Genomic DNA, 15,447 nt, shown 5'->3' with positions numbered 1-15,447 from the left:
GTACACATTTGAACAGATATGACCAATCTGAAACAGAGTTGTGTGTGCCTCTTATTTATTTGTCTTCATGAGCAATTCACTGGATAAAACAAATACTGTTACAACACAAAAAATGATTATTTTCCAAAGCAATTTTGGCCACATGTTATGTACATGTTACAACGTCATAATAAAAAGACAGAAGATCATCTCCTCATATCACTGTTTTCTCCGTTTTAATAATTAAAAAAGCATTTCACTGTTCACCAGGCATTTACATTGGAATCGAATGCTCAGGTCAAACCACCTTCACTTTTTTTTATTATTTGCAAATGCAAAACTTGTCAACAATAAATAATACTATAAAATGTACACAAAAAGATTGACAGTCCACCACGAGTTAAAACGTTGAACAGATTGGATGTTTAGGAACAAGGAATTCGGGAGGAGGGTTTCTTCTTAGCAAAAATGTGACGGTCCATACAAGTTACAGAAAAAAGCTGATCATCTATACATTGACACTAGCAAGATAACAAAGTTGTTGTTTCTGGTATATTTCATTTTGTACAAAGAAGGGAGAGTCTTCTTTACAAGCGAGCATCATTGTCTTAACTGTAGAGATTATACAAGCAAGAGTTAAGGCAACTTCTCTGTTGTTTTTGAAAAGTAACATGAAGTCATGTCATGTTTTGTTTTGTCTGTGGACTATTAGTCTCTATTAGGGTTGGAGTTAGTTGTCATTGCATAATTCAGGCTGTTGACCAGGCCTGTAGTCCATCATCAAAAAAGGAATGCTGGAGATTTGTCATGAGTCTGTTTGCCATCACAAAGACTGATTCAGTGGTCCAGGATTGCCATGTTAGGATTAAGCTTTTATATCTTCAATATCTGTCTGAGACATGGACAGTACATCATGTACAACGCCAACACAGCAACACTGGTGCAGATTAGGATCAGACATAACCAGACATGTTGTTTTGACTGTGTGTGTGTGTGTGTGTGTGTGTGTGTGTGTGTGTGTGTGTGTGTGTGTGTGTGTGTGTGTGTGTGTAAGTGTCAAGCAAGAGAAACAGCAGACAAAACAATAGATTTTGGTTTGTTCATTATCAAAAATTGAGTGCCTTCCACCTTTTTAAATCAGCATGAAATTTCTGGCAAAGAGTATGACCTACTTAAAGAAAGTCTGGGAGATTGCCCAGTAATGGCACTAAAACTGAAAGTTTGGCCTGATGGTGGCACCAGATGAAAGGTCAGGAAAAGGTCACAAAAACAATTAGCACTTGTCCTCTAGGGAGCAAATTTAAAGGAATAATTCAACATTTTGGAAAGGACATTTATTTGCCTTCTTGTTGAGAGCTTGATGAGAAGATCAATTCCACTCTCATATCTGTCCATTCAATATGAAGCTGGAGACAGAAGACAGCTAGCTTAGCTAAGCATGTAGACTGGAAGCAGACAAGATATACAGTGTACACTGTAGCGTGTTAATTAGTGAGCTTGACAGTGCCGGTAGGAAGGCTTTTTTTGTTTGTTTGTTTTTTTACCTTTTACTGTACCGCATTAGCAGTTTCCTCTGTTTCCAGTTTTATGCTAAGCTAAGCTAACTGGCTGCTGGCTGTAGCTTCAAAATTAACAGACAGATATGAGAGAACTATCAGTCTTTTCATCTAAGTTTGGCAAGAAAGCAGAAAAAGTGTTTTTCCCCAAATATCAAACTATTCCTTTAACTGAAATCTGGCCATTAGCTTTTTATATCTGGTGTGCAGATATTTTGTCCTGAGGGTGGCGCTAGAGGAAAGCTCATGGAGGGTCTAAACTGGAAAGGGTCCATTCTCTGATTAATGTAAATGTGCAGAGAAATTTTATGGCAATAGCAGTGTGATTACACAATTTCTATTCTTCTTCTCATGAAGTTGTGGATACAGTGCTTGTGGATATCTTGTGATATTTGGGAAAAGAATTACAGAAAGGAATATTGATAGTTATGGACAAATGCAATTCAGCAAAAGGCAGGCAAGAAAGAAAAAAAAAGCTTAAAAAGAGCATTTTCACTGCTTTGCTTGGAGAGAAATTAAGTGAGGGCAAGGAAATGCTTAAAGTGACACCAAAGCCAGGCCTTGGCAAGGAACAAGCGAAGCCTAAATGCCTGACTAACAGGCAACAGATAAGAGTTGCACACTGCTTACTCTGAGTCAACACTCTGTAATCTCAACTGGGCTCTCTGCTTGCACCTGCCTCACACACACACGCACATGTGTGTGTGACATTAAGTATGAGTATGCATGCTTGTGATGTGAGATTCTGTGTATATATGAGTAAATGTTGGGCCTCATTTAGATAAAGAGTGAATCACACTGGCTCACCATGGCAGAATGAAATGAAACAAAGGCTACAGGAATAACAGTGAGATTGGTGGGGATTGCAAAGCAAAGTATTGTATTTCACCTTAACTCGCAGTGTCACACATCATAGACCTTTATGGATTGAGTAAACCAAAAAGAGGGGTAACAGGGTAATACTGTTTTTGACATCCACTTGTGTTCTCCAGTATCTTCCTTTCTTTTTAAAATAAGTGCTTGTTATTTTGGCAGCTACAAATTATCTGGTCAAATCTTCAGTTTGAAATTTCCACTGAAAACTAGGTGACATGTTTTGTTTCAACACACCAGAAGCCTTTGGCATATGATAATACCTTGTCTCGCACTGGTACAATGTACCTCCTCCATAGGAGTGTAAACTAAATGCTGGCTTTGTTTGATGGCGTCCAAGCTCTCAGGCTTAAGCCGCGGTGAAACTGGATCAGATCAAACTGGATAGGTGACAAGTTTGTGTCGCATTCACTTAAACTGTCTAAAAAGCTGTACATGGAGCATGACATTGACTCAAGGACAACACTGGCTTTAAATCTGGTTTAAAACAAAGTAATTGGCATAGAATGAAGCAACTTGGCAAGATCAGTGGACAAGCAAGAGGAAATGTGAAAAGACTTTTCATATCATTTTCAAAATTAATTTGTCTTCAGTGTGTTTATTGTTTAAATATTCCTGTTGTGTTACTTCAGCAGTTTCCCCAGCAGGTCCCAAAATAATTATTTATGAAATAGCTGGCTTCCCTCTGCCCCCTCTAAATTCAGTGCAGTCAGTCTCAAACTAACCCATGACAGGAACATCAGTGGTAATGTATTATAGAAAAGATTAAGTACTAGCCTGCGGTAGCAAGTACCCATTGCAGGTTGGCAGAGTTTTTACATTGCCATGCCATCCTGGTTCTTTTGGAGGTGCAGTAAGCCTTGAAATGTTCTTAAACAGCAGGGGTCCATATTACTTGTTTACTGTATAAGCACACAGACAGCCTTCCCGAGGGTGAGAAAATGTCAATAGTAGGAATGATTATCATGACAACTCTGTCTCATTCTAGTGTAACAATATATATCTAAATTCGGTTAAGTTTAAGAGAAAACAAATAGATGCCACAGGAAAATGGCAGAGATTGCATGATTCCACCCACACATCCATTATTTGCTGGTGAAGGTTAGTTTTTTATCCTCTAGTTTGCTGATTCAGTAGGAACGATTTTCAACACAACTGAAGATGATTTTATGTCCAAGGACAGTTTTCCAGCCTCTGATTGAAAGATCTCCTTAAATTCTCCTGCAGTTATATTGCATTAACTGTATTCATGCTTGTTAAGCCTGTTTTTAGCTACCTCCCATCAGAATCACCCAGAACACTTAGTGTCAGGTTGGCAAGTATGTTTTTGCTGGTTGTGGACAAGCAAAGGCCGAGAGGATAGGGCAGAATTTCTGCTATTTTTTTTTTTTGCCAGCTGTGTGACTCTACAGTCAAAGCTTTGTGAAATCAGTTTATACATTAGTGACAAAGTGTGTGAGAAAAAAACACTTACTGGAGCAGATATTTTGTATCTGTGGTGTGGCACCAGGTTGGACCAAAACAGGAGCGTTTCATAGAAGGATGAACATCTCTCTTTGGGGCTCCTTCACCAATTTCCCAGCAGCATCTTTGAATATCGGACACTATAGTTTGCTCCATAGTAACAGACAGTACAGAGATCACTTGTTTTGATAGGGAAAGGTGGATAAGTTACAAGGGGGCAGTGTGGGCTGAGAGTCTCTAAATGAGGAGAGAAGCAGCGGGGTAAAGTCCACCTGTTGCAGGGATTTACTGTCTGCAGTTCAAAGGTCAAGCGGTCCTGCTGGCCATGACATTAAGTCTGTAGAAGTTCAGTCCACCAGAGTGTCTGTTACACAGACAAAAGGAGTCCTGTCCACTTTACTATGATACACATTAACATGTTTGTTTGGACTCTAATCAGTCGTCGAAGGCGATTTGTGGTGCAGGTAGACTGGACAATGGGTGAGGATGAGTGTGTGTGTGTGTGTGTGTGTGTGTGTGCACATGTGTGGTGGTGGAGTGGGGAGGAGCAGGAGTGGGGGGTGGACAAGTGAGTGTCGTTGATGGCACTGCGGTCCTCGGAGCATCCATCTGTGAAACAGAGTGGGAGGAGAATAAGACTGAGTCAGTGGGTGAGTAAAATCCCCCACGGCTGTTTTGGGTAAAGTCGATGCATGAATTCAGGCAGACAGCCCCACCTTTAATTTAAAGGTAAGGGGGAGAATAGGGGGTGTTCAGGTCAGAGCAGCAGGGCTCATAGGAGAGCCACAGTTTTAGTGTTAAAACCACTGAGGATCAAACTGCAGCAGGACATACACACAATCTGTACCAGCTTGAGGACACTTTTGGGCAAATAAAGAATTAAATATTCAGCATCTGCTTCTCTGGTAGCATAAATTTTACATAATGTTTTAGCTATTTCATAATGAATGCCATGTGATATTGCAGACAAGTGGGAAAAGGTGACTTTTTGCATTCTCCCATATCAGTTATCAAAGCTGGTGTATCTTTAAGTGTCTTAACCTAAAATTTTCTTCATCTCTTTTATGATTCATTTCAGCTGCTGCTTTGCTTTTAGCAGAACTAACGGAGCATGGGGCTTGATTTCCATCTTTTGTCGTTATTAATTACTCTAATTCAGAGCACTCGCCTCATGTTACCACAACTTGAATCGGTCTTCAATTGCTCTTGAATACAGTTTCATTTAATTAACAACTCAAGGGGTGCATCAATAAATTTAGTATTAATGTGCTGAACAAATCCTTTGACATGAAAGACTTTCCATTCCCATTCTGCAGCTCATAGAGGTAATCTGCCAGTCAAAGTAAAGCAACAAGTACCTTTTCTGTAAAATGGAAGAAATGTGGCACATCATGAGGAAATGTTTGTGTAGTATTTGGTAAATTAATGTGTTGGCGAAACATATGTTTCAGCAAAAAATGTACAGAAAATCTAAACAACAAAAGAAACTGCACATGCATAATATCCAGTATGTTGTCAAATGGTAATGGTTGATGTTAGTACAATGGTTGATGGTACAGTACCAATAAAAAGTTTGTCAGTCTCTCATTCAAGTGTATGGGAAGATGTGTCCAAAGTTTTGACTGGTACTGTACCCCCTGCCACACCTGTATGTAATTCTAACGCTCCTTTTTTAGGGTGTGCTAGTTCATTTAATCTTTTTACAAATGGGCTTCATATCATGTTCCTTCCTGGTTCACTAACCCTTTTAGAGTCTTTTCAGAGTCAGTCCCTGCAAGTGCCCCTCTTGGTGACATTAAAATACATTCCCTGCACACCGACTGTCTCATTGGAGTTAAGGTTTGAGAACGTGCAGTCTGGCATTATATTCCAATTGTTCTGCCACCAGCATTCGGTGGTTGTTTGACCTCTCCTGTACAGTCTGTTGTATGAGTGCACACTGAATTTCCCCTTGAATCAAGCATCACATTATGAAAGTGATCAGCCTTATTGTATCATTTCAAAATGATCATGCTATGCTGGAAGAAATATAATATAACTCTGTTGTCAGAATTTCCCAAATTTTGAAATGATAAGATTGATTTGAATAGTAAATAACTCGTTAAAGGACATTTTGTAGGTGAAGGAGATCATTTTGAATAGTTAAAAGATGCATGCTGGAGAGAAAAACACATTTGAAATGTTAAAACCAACTAATTATTTGATGAGTACCCTACTGTGAATTACAAAATGTCACTGAATAAATCTCTATGAATTTATGCGTAAATATATAGCACGTACAACTGTGTAAAAGCGTTTGTTTTGAGGACACTAGGGTGAACCAACCTCATTTGTTTTGATTGCGGATTCGCAGACACCTCCTCTTGAGTGGCGGCTCCAGCTCGGGGCTCCCAGCAGCTGATAATGGTGCACTGATGGAGCAGGACAGGATGGCTGTCTTGTCAGCGCCAGGCTTTGGCACAGGCTGGATGACCACACAACCTCCAGTAGATAGCAGTGGCAGGGCGTAGGCATGTTCGCCCTCCTCCAAATTGGAGTCAGGGTCTGGCTTTCCCTCCATTGCATCCACCATCTCATCTTGTGCTGAGCCTCGCTTCCCCGACTCCCATTCTCCTACTGAGCAATTGTTTTCTTTCAGCGCCTCCCGCTCCAACTCACCATTGGCTGGCTGCTCCTCTGCTTCTCCTTCTCCTGTGACCACATCTCCTCTTCGGTCGGGGCAAGACTCGAAGGCAGGAGTATGAAGTGAATGCCATCCTGTACCATTGACTATGACATTACATGGGGCAGCAGGGCTAGCTTGGAGCTGGGGCAGAAGTTGGGGCTGGGTCCGTGTTGTGCTGGGTACAGGTGGTGGGGTAAGGCTGGAGATACAGGGATTTAGCTGGCTTACTGGGGGATCACCATTGCAAGAAGGGCTGTTGTTGCAGGGGGGTGAGCCAGATGCTTCCAGTGTGTCTGAGTGTTTGGCCCCTTCCAGCTCTGTAGCACCGAGGAGGCCCTGTGAGAGAGTCCCTTCCCCTCCATCATGACTGGCCACCCCCTCCCTCCCAAGCCCAAAAGCTGGTGGAGATCTTGATTCGACCTCTGCCTCTACTTTGACCTGGACCCCAGGCAGCATCCTCTGAATGACCTGTTGTTGGCATGACCTCTGGCCTACAGTTAGATCAATCACCCCGTCCATCTGTCCGGGGCCACTGGTTCGACACAGGTTTCCCGAACTGTCCTCTGCCTTCACAGTCAAGTCCACCACTCCTGTCCTGCTTCTCTCTGAGCGTCCAGGAGAGAGAAGCTCTGCACCAGCTGGCTCTACTTTCTGCTCCCCTTTGTCTCCTCCAGAAGAACCTGGAGAATGGGGCCCAGAGGCTGAAGCTTCTGAAGACTCTGGAGCACTGCGGACGGGGCAACTGTTCTCTGGCTGGTCCCTGGAAGATTTGGGGCTGAAGGGGATTGGGATTGGAATGGGGATTGGGACTGGGAGGGGTACAATGACAGGGTAAGGGACCAAGAGAGTTGGTGGGGGTACCAATGGAGCCAAGGATGGCATGCCAAAGTTCATCATTGGGGGCAGGGGGATGGCTCCATTGGGCATCATGTTGACTGGGGGAAAAGGGGGCAGTCCTGGCATGGGGAGACCAGGGTGGGGGGGCATCATGCCAGGGTTGGGATTGGATGAAGGATGGACATGCGGAGACAACAGGGGTCTGTGCATGGGACTGGATGCAGGACCAAGGGTCCTGGGTGGTGGTGGACCAATACCAGGGATCATAGGGTTTGACAGAGGACTGTTGGGTCCACCTGGGTGGCCAGAGGGACGAAGAAATGGGGGACGGATCTGCTGCATCATTTGATGCTCCATGAACAGAGGCAGGGGCATGGGCCCCCGTGGTGTCATCACCATTGGAGGGCTACCAGGAGGGACACCAACAGGTGGGTGCAAAGTGGGAACATGCGGTGGGGGGAGTGTGGGGCTCTCATGGGGTCTAGGTGTGGGGATCTTGGCTGAGGAGGAGGAGGATGGGGAGCAGACAGCAGCCTCTGAGGGCGAGTTGGCAGAGGAAGTGCAAGGGGCCAGAGCGGAGGTGTTGGAGGGACCTCCTGGTGAGGGAGCTTTACGCCGGAGGTCTGTTAATGGCGTTCCCCAGGATTCAGGAGTGAGCAGCTGTACCCCTCCACTGCACTCTGCCTTACCCTCTCCACCAGCCCCATGTCCTGGGTTACACAGTGCTCCAGGCAGTGCTGCCTGGGTCTCCTTGTAAAAAATGTCCATCTTATATTGGTTCAGGCATTTGGCACTGCAGAACTGCAGCCTCCGCTCACCAGCACCAAAGTCCAGGTACTCCTTAGTGTGGCGAATATGTTTGCACCAGTCACACACCTGCAACAAAAAACACACAGTGCACACACTGTATCAGCACCTGGCACCCTGCATACAAAAGACTTCTAATCTGTTCTTGTTGAAATACAACACAATCTCCTTTGAAGTACCCTGGTAAGCAGAAGCACAGCCTCCAAACCATCTGGAGATAAACACATTAAAAATATTATTGTAAAGAAACTGATGCTGTTCCTACATACTTTTACAGATCTGTCAAGAGCAAACACTTAACTTTGAGTTTTGTTTAAATGCACATGCCTGTATGCATTCAATTTATGTAATGTATGGATGTGTGTGTGTGTGTGTGCATTGTGTCAAATTGATGTGTTTTCTTTACTTAGAGGTAAATGTGCACATGATGGCATTCTAGTGCTAAGTGCTATTGAAGTCTTTAACTTTCTGTCCTAACAAGGAATGCCCATTTGCACCTTCTGTTGGCAATAAAGACACACTCAGTCTCATTTAACCAAAAATCCCTAGGTGACTGTGGCCTCAAGCAGAACAAGACAAAAAGATGATTTCCCTCAAATGGCCTTCCACACTTGGTATTAAGGTGTGTACCAACTAGCAGCCAATCAGTTTTAGTAGATTTCTGTAGAAACAAGTTCAACTGTTGCTCTTGGTGTATTACTGTACATATAAGAACAAATAGATCACTATCAGATCAACTTTTTAGAATCACATTGGATTTGGCCAAGAGCCAATAATCTTATTTTTGCCAGTTCAATTTCAAGCTATATTTTTCCTCATATAATGTTCTGGAAGGCAGGATCACTTATATATGCTGAACTGAATCCAAACATGATGTCAGCAGGAACAGCGTAAAAGGAGCCTCAATTGAAAAGTTGTCTCTCTTGCTCACTGCAGTGGCAAAGATCCCACAACACCCTAATGCACTGTTTCATCACCATTATACACCTTTTCAGAACAAAAAGTGCAAATTTTTCTTTTGGAAGAAAATGAATGTGACCCTGGTAGAGCAGATAGCAGTGGGCGAGCCCTGAACACGGAGTTACTCGTCAGGCCACACACAGCTCACTCTGTCAGCTCTGGGAGGAGTGGCAGGTCCTCACTGGAGATAATTAAGGCATTAATCAGTTGTCAGACCCCTCAACGACATCCATCCATCACACAGACCCTTAAGCCCCCCTGCTGAATGTTAATAAGTTGAGGGATGCAACCGGAAGGTGGATAAACTCTTTTTGTACACTGCATAGCAACATTGGTTTATTTGGCAGGATCCTGTCTGGCAGCAGCTGAAAGACAGTGGACTCACATGGGTTGTTTGGGCAGATGCACTGTATCACTGGCCAGGATTTCAAAAGAATACATAGCATGCTGTCCTGCAGCTGCTACACGTGTAAAACATCAGGCTTTTTGCATAGATTATGTGTTTCACATCAGGCTGTCCTGTACAAGGTGGATGGATGAAGAAATTAAAATACATAGTTCTGCATTTAATACATTCAGAGTCACTCAGGAGGGATAACTTGCACGAATGTAATTCAGGAGGAATTTATGAAACTAAAATTTGAAAAAAGCTTGTGACAAGCAGCTGGAGAACATAAGGAACTGCAGCAAAACCAGAATAAAGACTATCTGGTTGGGACCAGACTACAGACCGCTGCTGAAACACCACAGTGGTGGCACTCACATGTCAGTCCTTTGAATTCTGCATGTTTTAACTGCCCATTTAATCCTAGCTAATTCAATGAGCCATGACTGAGTAAAAGTCAAAAAGGTGCTCCCGCAAGTTGAGTTTGATAATGGTAGGCCCAGGATATTTTAAATAATAAATGTGCTGAAATTTTCCTCGACTCAGAAAGACAGATGGAGAGCACTTAACGACTTTCTGCACTGTGAGTGAAATTTCACTGCGCATTACGCTAATGGAGTTGTGCTTTCTGTCTCTCTCTCGCTCTCTCCACACTCCTGCACACAGATGTTTGCAGTTGAATGTAATTATGGTCATTTATTTCTACCGTGGCCAACGAACCAGCATTGGTGGTGTAGTTTAACCGTTTGCATTACAACAATTATCGTGCTTCTAAACAAGTGCAACCACCTCAACAGTCATCATTTTCTTCCTCCTCTCACCTTCTGACCCCTGAAACTAAAGAATCCCAAGATCTGACGACAGGTAGTTTTAATGTGTCATTAGTTTAAATTAACAAGTTAGGTGAGGTGATTCTTGAAATAATGATCGGAGGCCATTCTCAGGGGTTAACGGATTGGATGAAGAGTATTTAATTAATGCAGTCACAGAGAAGAAAGAAGTTTCACATGACATATAGGTTGTGGACCAACAGGTTACAGAGGAGGATGAGGAGTTTTCAGGCAGTGAAGGAGAGGAAGAGGTTGCAGATGTTAAAAAGATTGCAGAGGATGTGGAGGATTTAGATAATGAAGAGGAAGAAGAGGAGGAGGTTGCAGAGGGTTAAGAGGCTGGAGAGTTTCAGACGGTGCAGAGATTGTAAGGTTTTATAAGAGGCTGCAATGCCTGAAGAGGTTTTATATGTAGGATGAAGAGGTTTTTGAGAATGAAGAGGTTTAAGCAGGAAAAGTGCATAAAGGGACAGGCTTGTATATCCCCCCGTAAAGGTCGATATGTGATTCTTTTGACACTTCTCAGATTGCTGGCATAATCACGTAGTGCAAAACACATGGATTAAAACCATGAAAATGAACCAGGTGCTTGAAGCGAGCCAGTCGCTTGGTTTTTGTTTAAGTCGTCTCATACTCCAAACAATCCGATGCAAAGTATCCATTCTTGACAGCTCAAGTCCATCAGTGATGTGAGGAAAGGCAAACAGTAACACTATGCTTGTTGCACTGTGGATTCAGTCCAAAAACTAGATTATTTAGCAAGAGACTGCCATCTTAAAGCACCTGGTCCATTGGAAAAAGAAAACAGAATAAAGCTTCCCCTAAAGTTTACACAAGAAAATTAAACTTTGGCAATGCTTAACACACCATCTGCAACATGTGGACTTATTACTATGATTAACCAAACTATCAGTTTACAGTGGCCTCATTTGTTGTGATGGTTATAATGACCTGGCTTACAAAAGGGGAAAACATATCGGGTTTATATCCTTTCCAGTGCTTTATATTGGCTAAACTGTATATCTGACTTCTTCATTAAAATCTGAATAGAGCCTGGAAAGTTTAAGCTGTAGATAAAAGCCACAGAAGACCAGCAGATCTGGGGCTAGCTTTTCACAGCCAGCCATCACCATCAGTCATTATATATGTGACATGCAAAGGTGAACCTCAATTGCACTATATTTCACACCACACACTCACGCGGGCACAGTGAGTAAAATAACTCCAGCTGTAAGAATGATGAGACAGACCTGGAGGATTGTGTTTGAATGTCACTGCAGCAGACTGGACCTCTTGGAGGCGAAAATATCTCTCTTGGCACGTGGCTGTCAGGTACATGTTTGCCTTTCTACATGGCACATCTTTGCTTATACTAATAGTTCAACATTGAGGGAAATACTCTTGCTTAAAAGTTAGATGAGAAGCTTGATACTACTCTCATATCTGTATGGAATTATGATGCTATACAGCAAGCAGCCAGTTAGCTTTGCTTAGCTTAAAGACTGGAAACAGCTAACTAAACAAATAATCTAAACAAAATCCGTGTACCAGCACCTCTGGCTCACTAAATAACTACAAAACTACTACAAAAGGCAAAGTTTAAATGAAAACGTTGTGGTTTTAGGGAGTGGTTATGTGACTATTTCCTGGAGTCTCCACTGGTTGGTACAGATTAAACAAAAATGATATTAGTGTTATTTAGTGAGCTTTAAAGGTGCTTGTGCGCAGATTTTGTTATGTTCGAACAGAGCCAGGCTAACTGTTTCCCCCTCTATTCAGTGTTTATACTATGATAAGCTAACTAGCTGCTGGCTTTAGCATCATATTGTGAGTACAGATATTATCTTCTTATCAAACTCTTGGCAAGAAAGCACATAACCTATGCATATTTCCCAAAATGCTGATCTATGAATTGAATTGAAAATTTTGGTCTGTTACAACTTGGGTCTTATTTTTGTAGTTTTGGTCATCATTTCTATTGGCTGATCTGGGATCTGGGAACACTGTGGGAATGGCTAAAAAGAAGTTGGCCAGCAAGAAACACAAGTGGTCAGATGTTTAGACAGGTCTTCAAACAAGCCAATAGTTAAACCAGATTATCTAAACCAAAATGTCAGTAATAATCCCTCAATACACAGGAAAACTGTGTAAGTGCACAGTTAAGTGTAGTAGGTCAAAGTTTAACTAGGAAGTTTGTCTATATTTGATAGAAGTTTACAACAGAAAGTTTGGATAGAAAATCTACAGCTCGTCTTTGTTTTCTTTTCTAAATAAGCTTGGCTATTCCTGAGGTTTGTTCAGAACCTGTCTCACTGTCTTACTCCTTTATTACCTTTTCAGCAATGTTGCCATATTTCCAGATCTTTCACAGCAGCCATTTTGACAACAAAGCAGGAAAAGCACAGGTGTAATTAATAACATTAATGATGCCTGCATTCCATTTAGTTTTCCAAATTTATGACTCTGGTATAGTGCATGACGGTTCCCCAGTATGACTTCCTTGGACACTTGAATGGAGCTGAGCCATTAATGTTATCAGTTGTACCTGTGCTTTTCCTGCTATGACAAGTCAAAATGTCTGCTGTAAAAAAGGTCTATATGATGATATATTTCATTAGGGTCTTTTTTTGTGATGAAGGGTTCACTACTAACAGTTTTCTTCCACTAAACTTTGAATGATCTACATAAGATATCTACCACAGTGCTCAATAAATATTAAAAATAAATAAATCCACACAATTCCCATGAATGCGTTATCACAGGAATAATATTACACCCACTTTAATTCTGGATTAATTTACATGTCCTTATTCCTACAGATTTCAAACCCAAGTCATTGAATATGATGTATAATGGAAATGAGTAAAGCAAATGATTATGCATGAAAAAAGTTATGAAAACCTCAAACTTAAAATGTATGCAAATGTTATGCAAAACAGGCTCAAAACAAGTGGGTGCCTCTTGCGTATTACTGTCTCTGTAATTTTTTCGGCTAACTTGTGTTTTATGAGATCTACTTTTACAGAAATGCCCAAATATGAACCTACCAGTCCTGTGACATGTCAGGAAGAAATGACTAGAAGAGTATACACTTTTAACAAAGAACAACATGAAAACATATTTGTGCAGTAGCCATCAAGCTTAAACTCTATCTGGTGTTAAATGGTTATGGTCCTTACAAGCACATCGCTGTTTGTCTTGAAGACAAGCCTGGGCGTGTCCTGAGTAAAGCTGTGCTGGGGTAATTTCCCACCGAGGCCATCGTCGTCTCTCGCCTGGGGGGGGAGAAATAATGGCTTCTTTTTACGGATGGACAAAATAAACAGGTGAACAGAGGCAACAAGGAAACTCAGAAATGGAAAACAACACTGAGAAAGATTAACAGAAATGGTGACTGTAAAATGGGTGAACAGTCATTGGTTTGTGGACAAACCAATCCACATGATTCACTGAAACAAAACTGTGTGTGTGTTTGTATGCATGCATGTGGATAGGTGAGGAGTCTGCAAGACATTCAAAGTGCTGCCTAGTACCTACCTAGTACCATGCTCACCCTTTTACAACAGAGATGGCATTCACCCCAGTACATCTGGTGTGTGTGCCCTAGCAACCAGTATATCCCATATAGTTCAAATCACACCAAGCAGTTGACAGTGTGATTCGCAGACATTTTCATGGTCCAATCCTGGTCTATACGTCAACTTCCCCCCTAAATCACACTCTTGTGATAATAGGCAATACTCTAATTCTCATCCTTACTGTCACATAAATTTGGATGATGCACACATTTCCAAGTGTCAAGCTAGACCAATCCACTATAGGAAGCTTCCATCTACCCTGTCACAATTAGGCAAATATAGAAGCTTAAAAATATGCCATCTTAATGTTCGTAGCCTCACTCCTAAACTAGATGAAATTAAGCTGAGACTCAAAAGCACATATAATGGCAATTTCTGAATTGTGGTTAACCTCTAGTATCTCAGATAGTTTTCTTTATATTGAGAATTATTACCTCTATCGTAAAGATCGCATGGATAAGCCTGGTTGTGGAGTTGTCATCTATGTTTCCCAAAAATACAACCCCAGACTTTGTGAAAGTGAAACCTTGTCTAAGTCCCTCTTACTAGTCGTAAACTTTACAAATCAATATGTAATCACAGTTATTGTCACCTACAAACCTCCACATGTAAATTCAGCCCTCTATTTGTCACTACTCAGTGATGTTATTAAGTCTGTACAAACTAAGGAATTTATTATATTGGGTGACTTGAATTGTGATTGTAATAATAAGTCCTCCAAACCTTTAAAAGTCTGTGCCACAAAGCTTGGTATTTATCAATTAATAAAAGACCCAAATAAAATGGGAAATAATAATAATTATTTAATATAAAATCAATCTTATATTCATGAATCCACCTATAAAATATGGATTGTCTGTTGTCATTCATACAGCATTATCTGAATCATCTTGTATTTGGTATCAGGAAAACAATAAAGACCCCTAAAAGGCAAAACTTACACAAAAAAGGCTAATTTAATTGGAACAATGAATTATCACTAGGTAACCCAGAGCGTATATTTGGTAACGTCAATCATAAAATTGAGTCAATATGCAACAGCTATATTAAGGAGCACAGATTTCAATCTCGTCAGTCCATGTTGCCATGGATAGCTAAACACTGACATCATTTAATTGCTAAAACTGAAAGCACTCTCATTTAAAAAATATCAGCCCTTAAGATCCACAGAAAATAGAGAGAACTTTAAGCGCATCAGAAATAAATCAGAAATAAATGTGTGGTTCAACTGTGAGAGGCAGAAGTATCATATTATCATAACCAAATATTTCAATCTCCTTCAAACCCAAGAGCTTTATGGCAAGTGTTATGAACAATTACTGGAGAAAAACCACATAAGAGAAACTCCAGTATCCAAATTTGTCACAATGGTGTTTTGGTAAGTGAAGCTGAGAAAGTGGTATTTATTTTCAATGACTACTTTATTTCTTCAGTTAAAGATTTAGCTAATACCTTTAATACTAGTCCTAATTTTTCCTGTACCCATATTTCAACTGTTTTCTTTCACTGAGGT

General features: G+C 41.3%; 1 protein-coding gene across 4 annotated transcripts in view; it reads right to left on the bottom strand.

Annotated features, from left to right (window-relative positions):
* Positions 1 to 30: 30 nt before the first annotated feature.
* The window catches only part of sobpa (sine oculis binding protein homolog (Drosophila) a), a 45,927-nt gene continuing 30,510 nt past the window's right edge, over positions 31 to 15,447 (bottom strand). For 2 of the 4 annotated variants that reach the window (XM_042388901.1, XM_042388902.1), the window contains 3 exons: positions 13,536 to 13,631; positions 6,198 to 8,250; positions 31 to 4,481 (listed from right to left, as the gene is read on the bottom strand). In XM_042388901.1, the coding sequence (XP_042244835.1) occupies positions 6,199 to 8,250; positions 13,536 to 13,631 (2,148 nt within the window). In that variant the 3' untranslated portion in view covers positions 31 to 4,481; position 6,198. The remainder of the gene's footprint in view (positions 4,482 to 6,197; positions 8,251 to 13,535; positions 13,632 to 15,447) is intronic. The other 2 variants (XR_006091719.1, XM_042388903.1) reach the window with 2 other exon arrangements.

The sequence above is a fragment of the Thunnus maccoyii genome, chromosome 16 (genome assembly GCF_910596095.1).
Source record: "Thunnus maccoyii chromosome 16, fThuMac1.1, whole genome shotgun sequence".
In the NCBI taxonomy this organism is placed as follows: domain Eukaryota; kingdom Metazoa; phylum Chordata; class Actinopteri; order Scombriformes; family Scombridae; genus Thunnus; species Thunnus maccoyii.
This window is presented reverse-complemented; position numbering and strand designations above follow the sequence as displayed.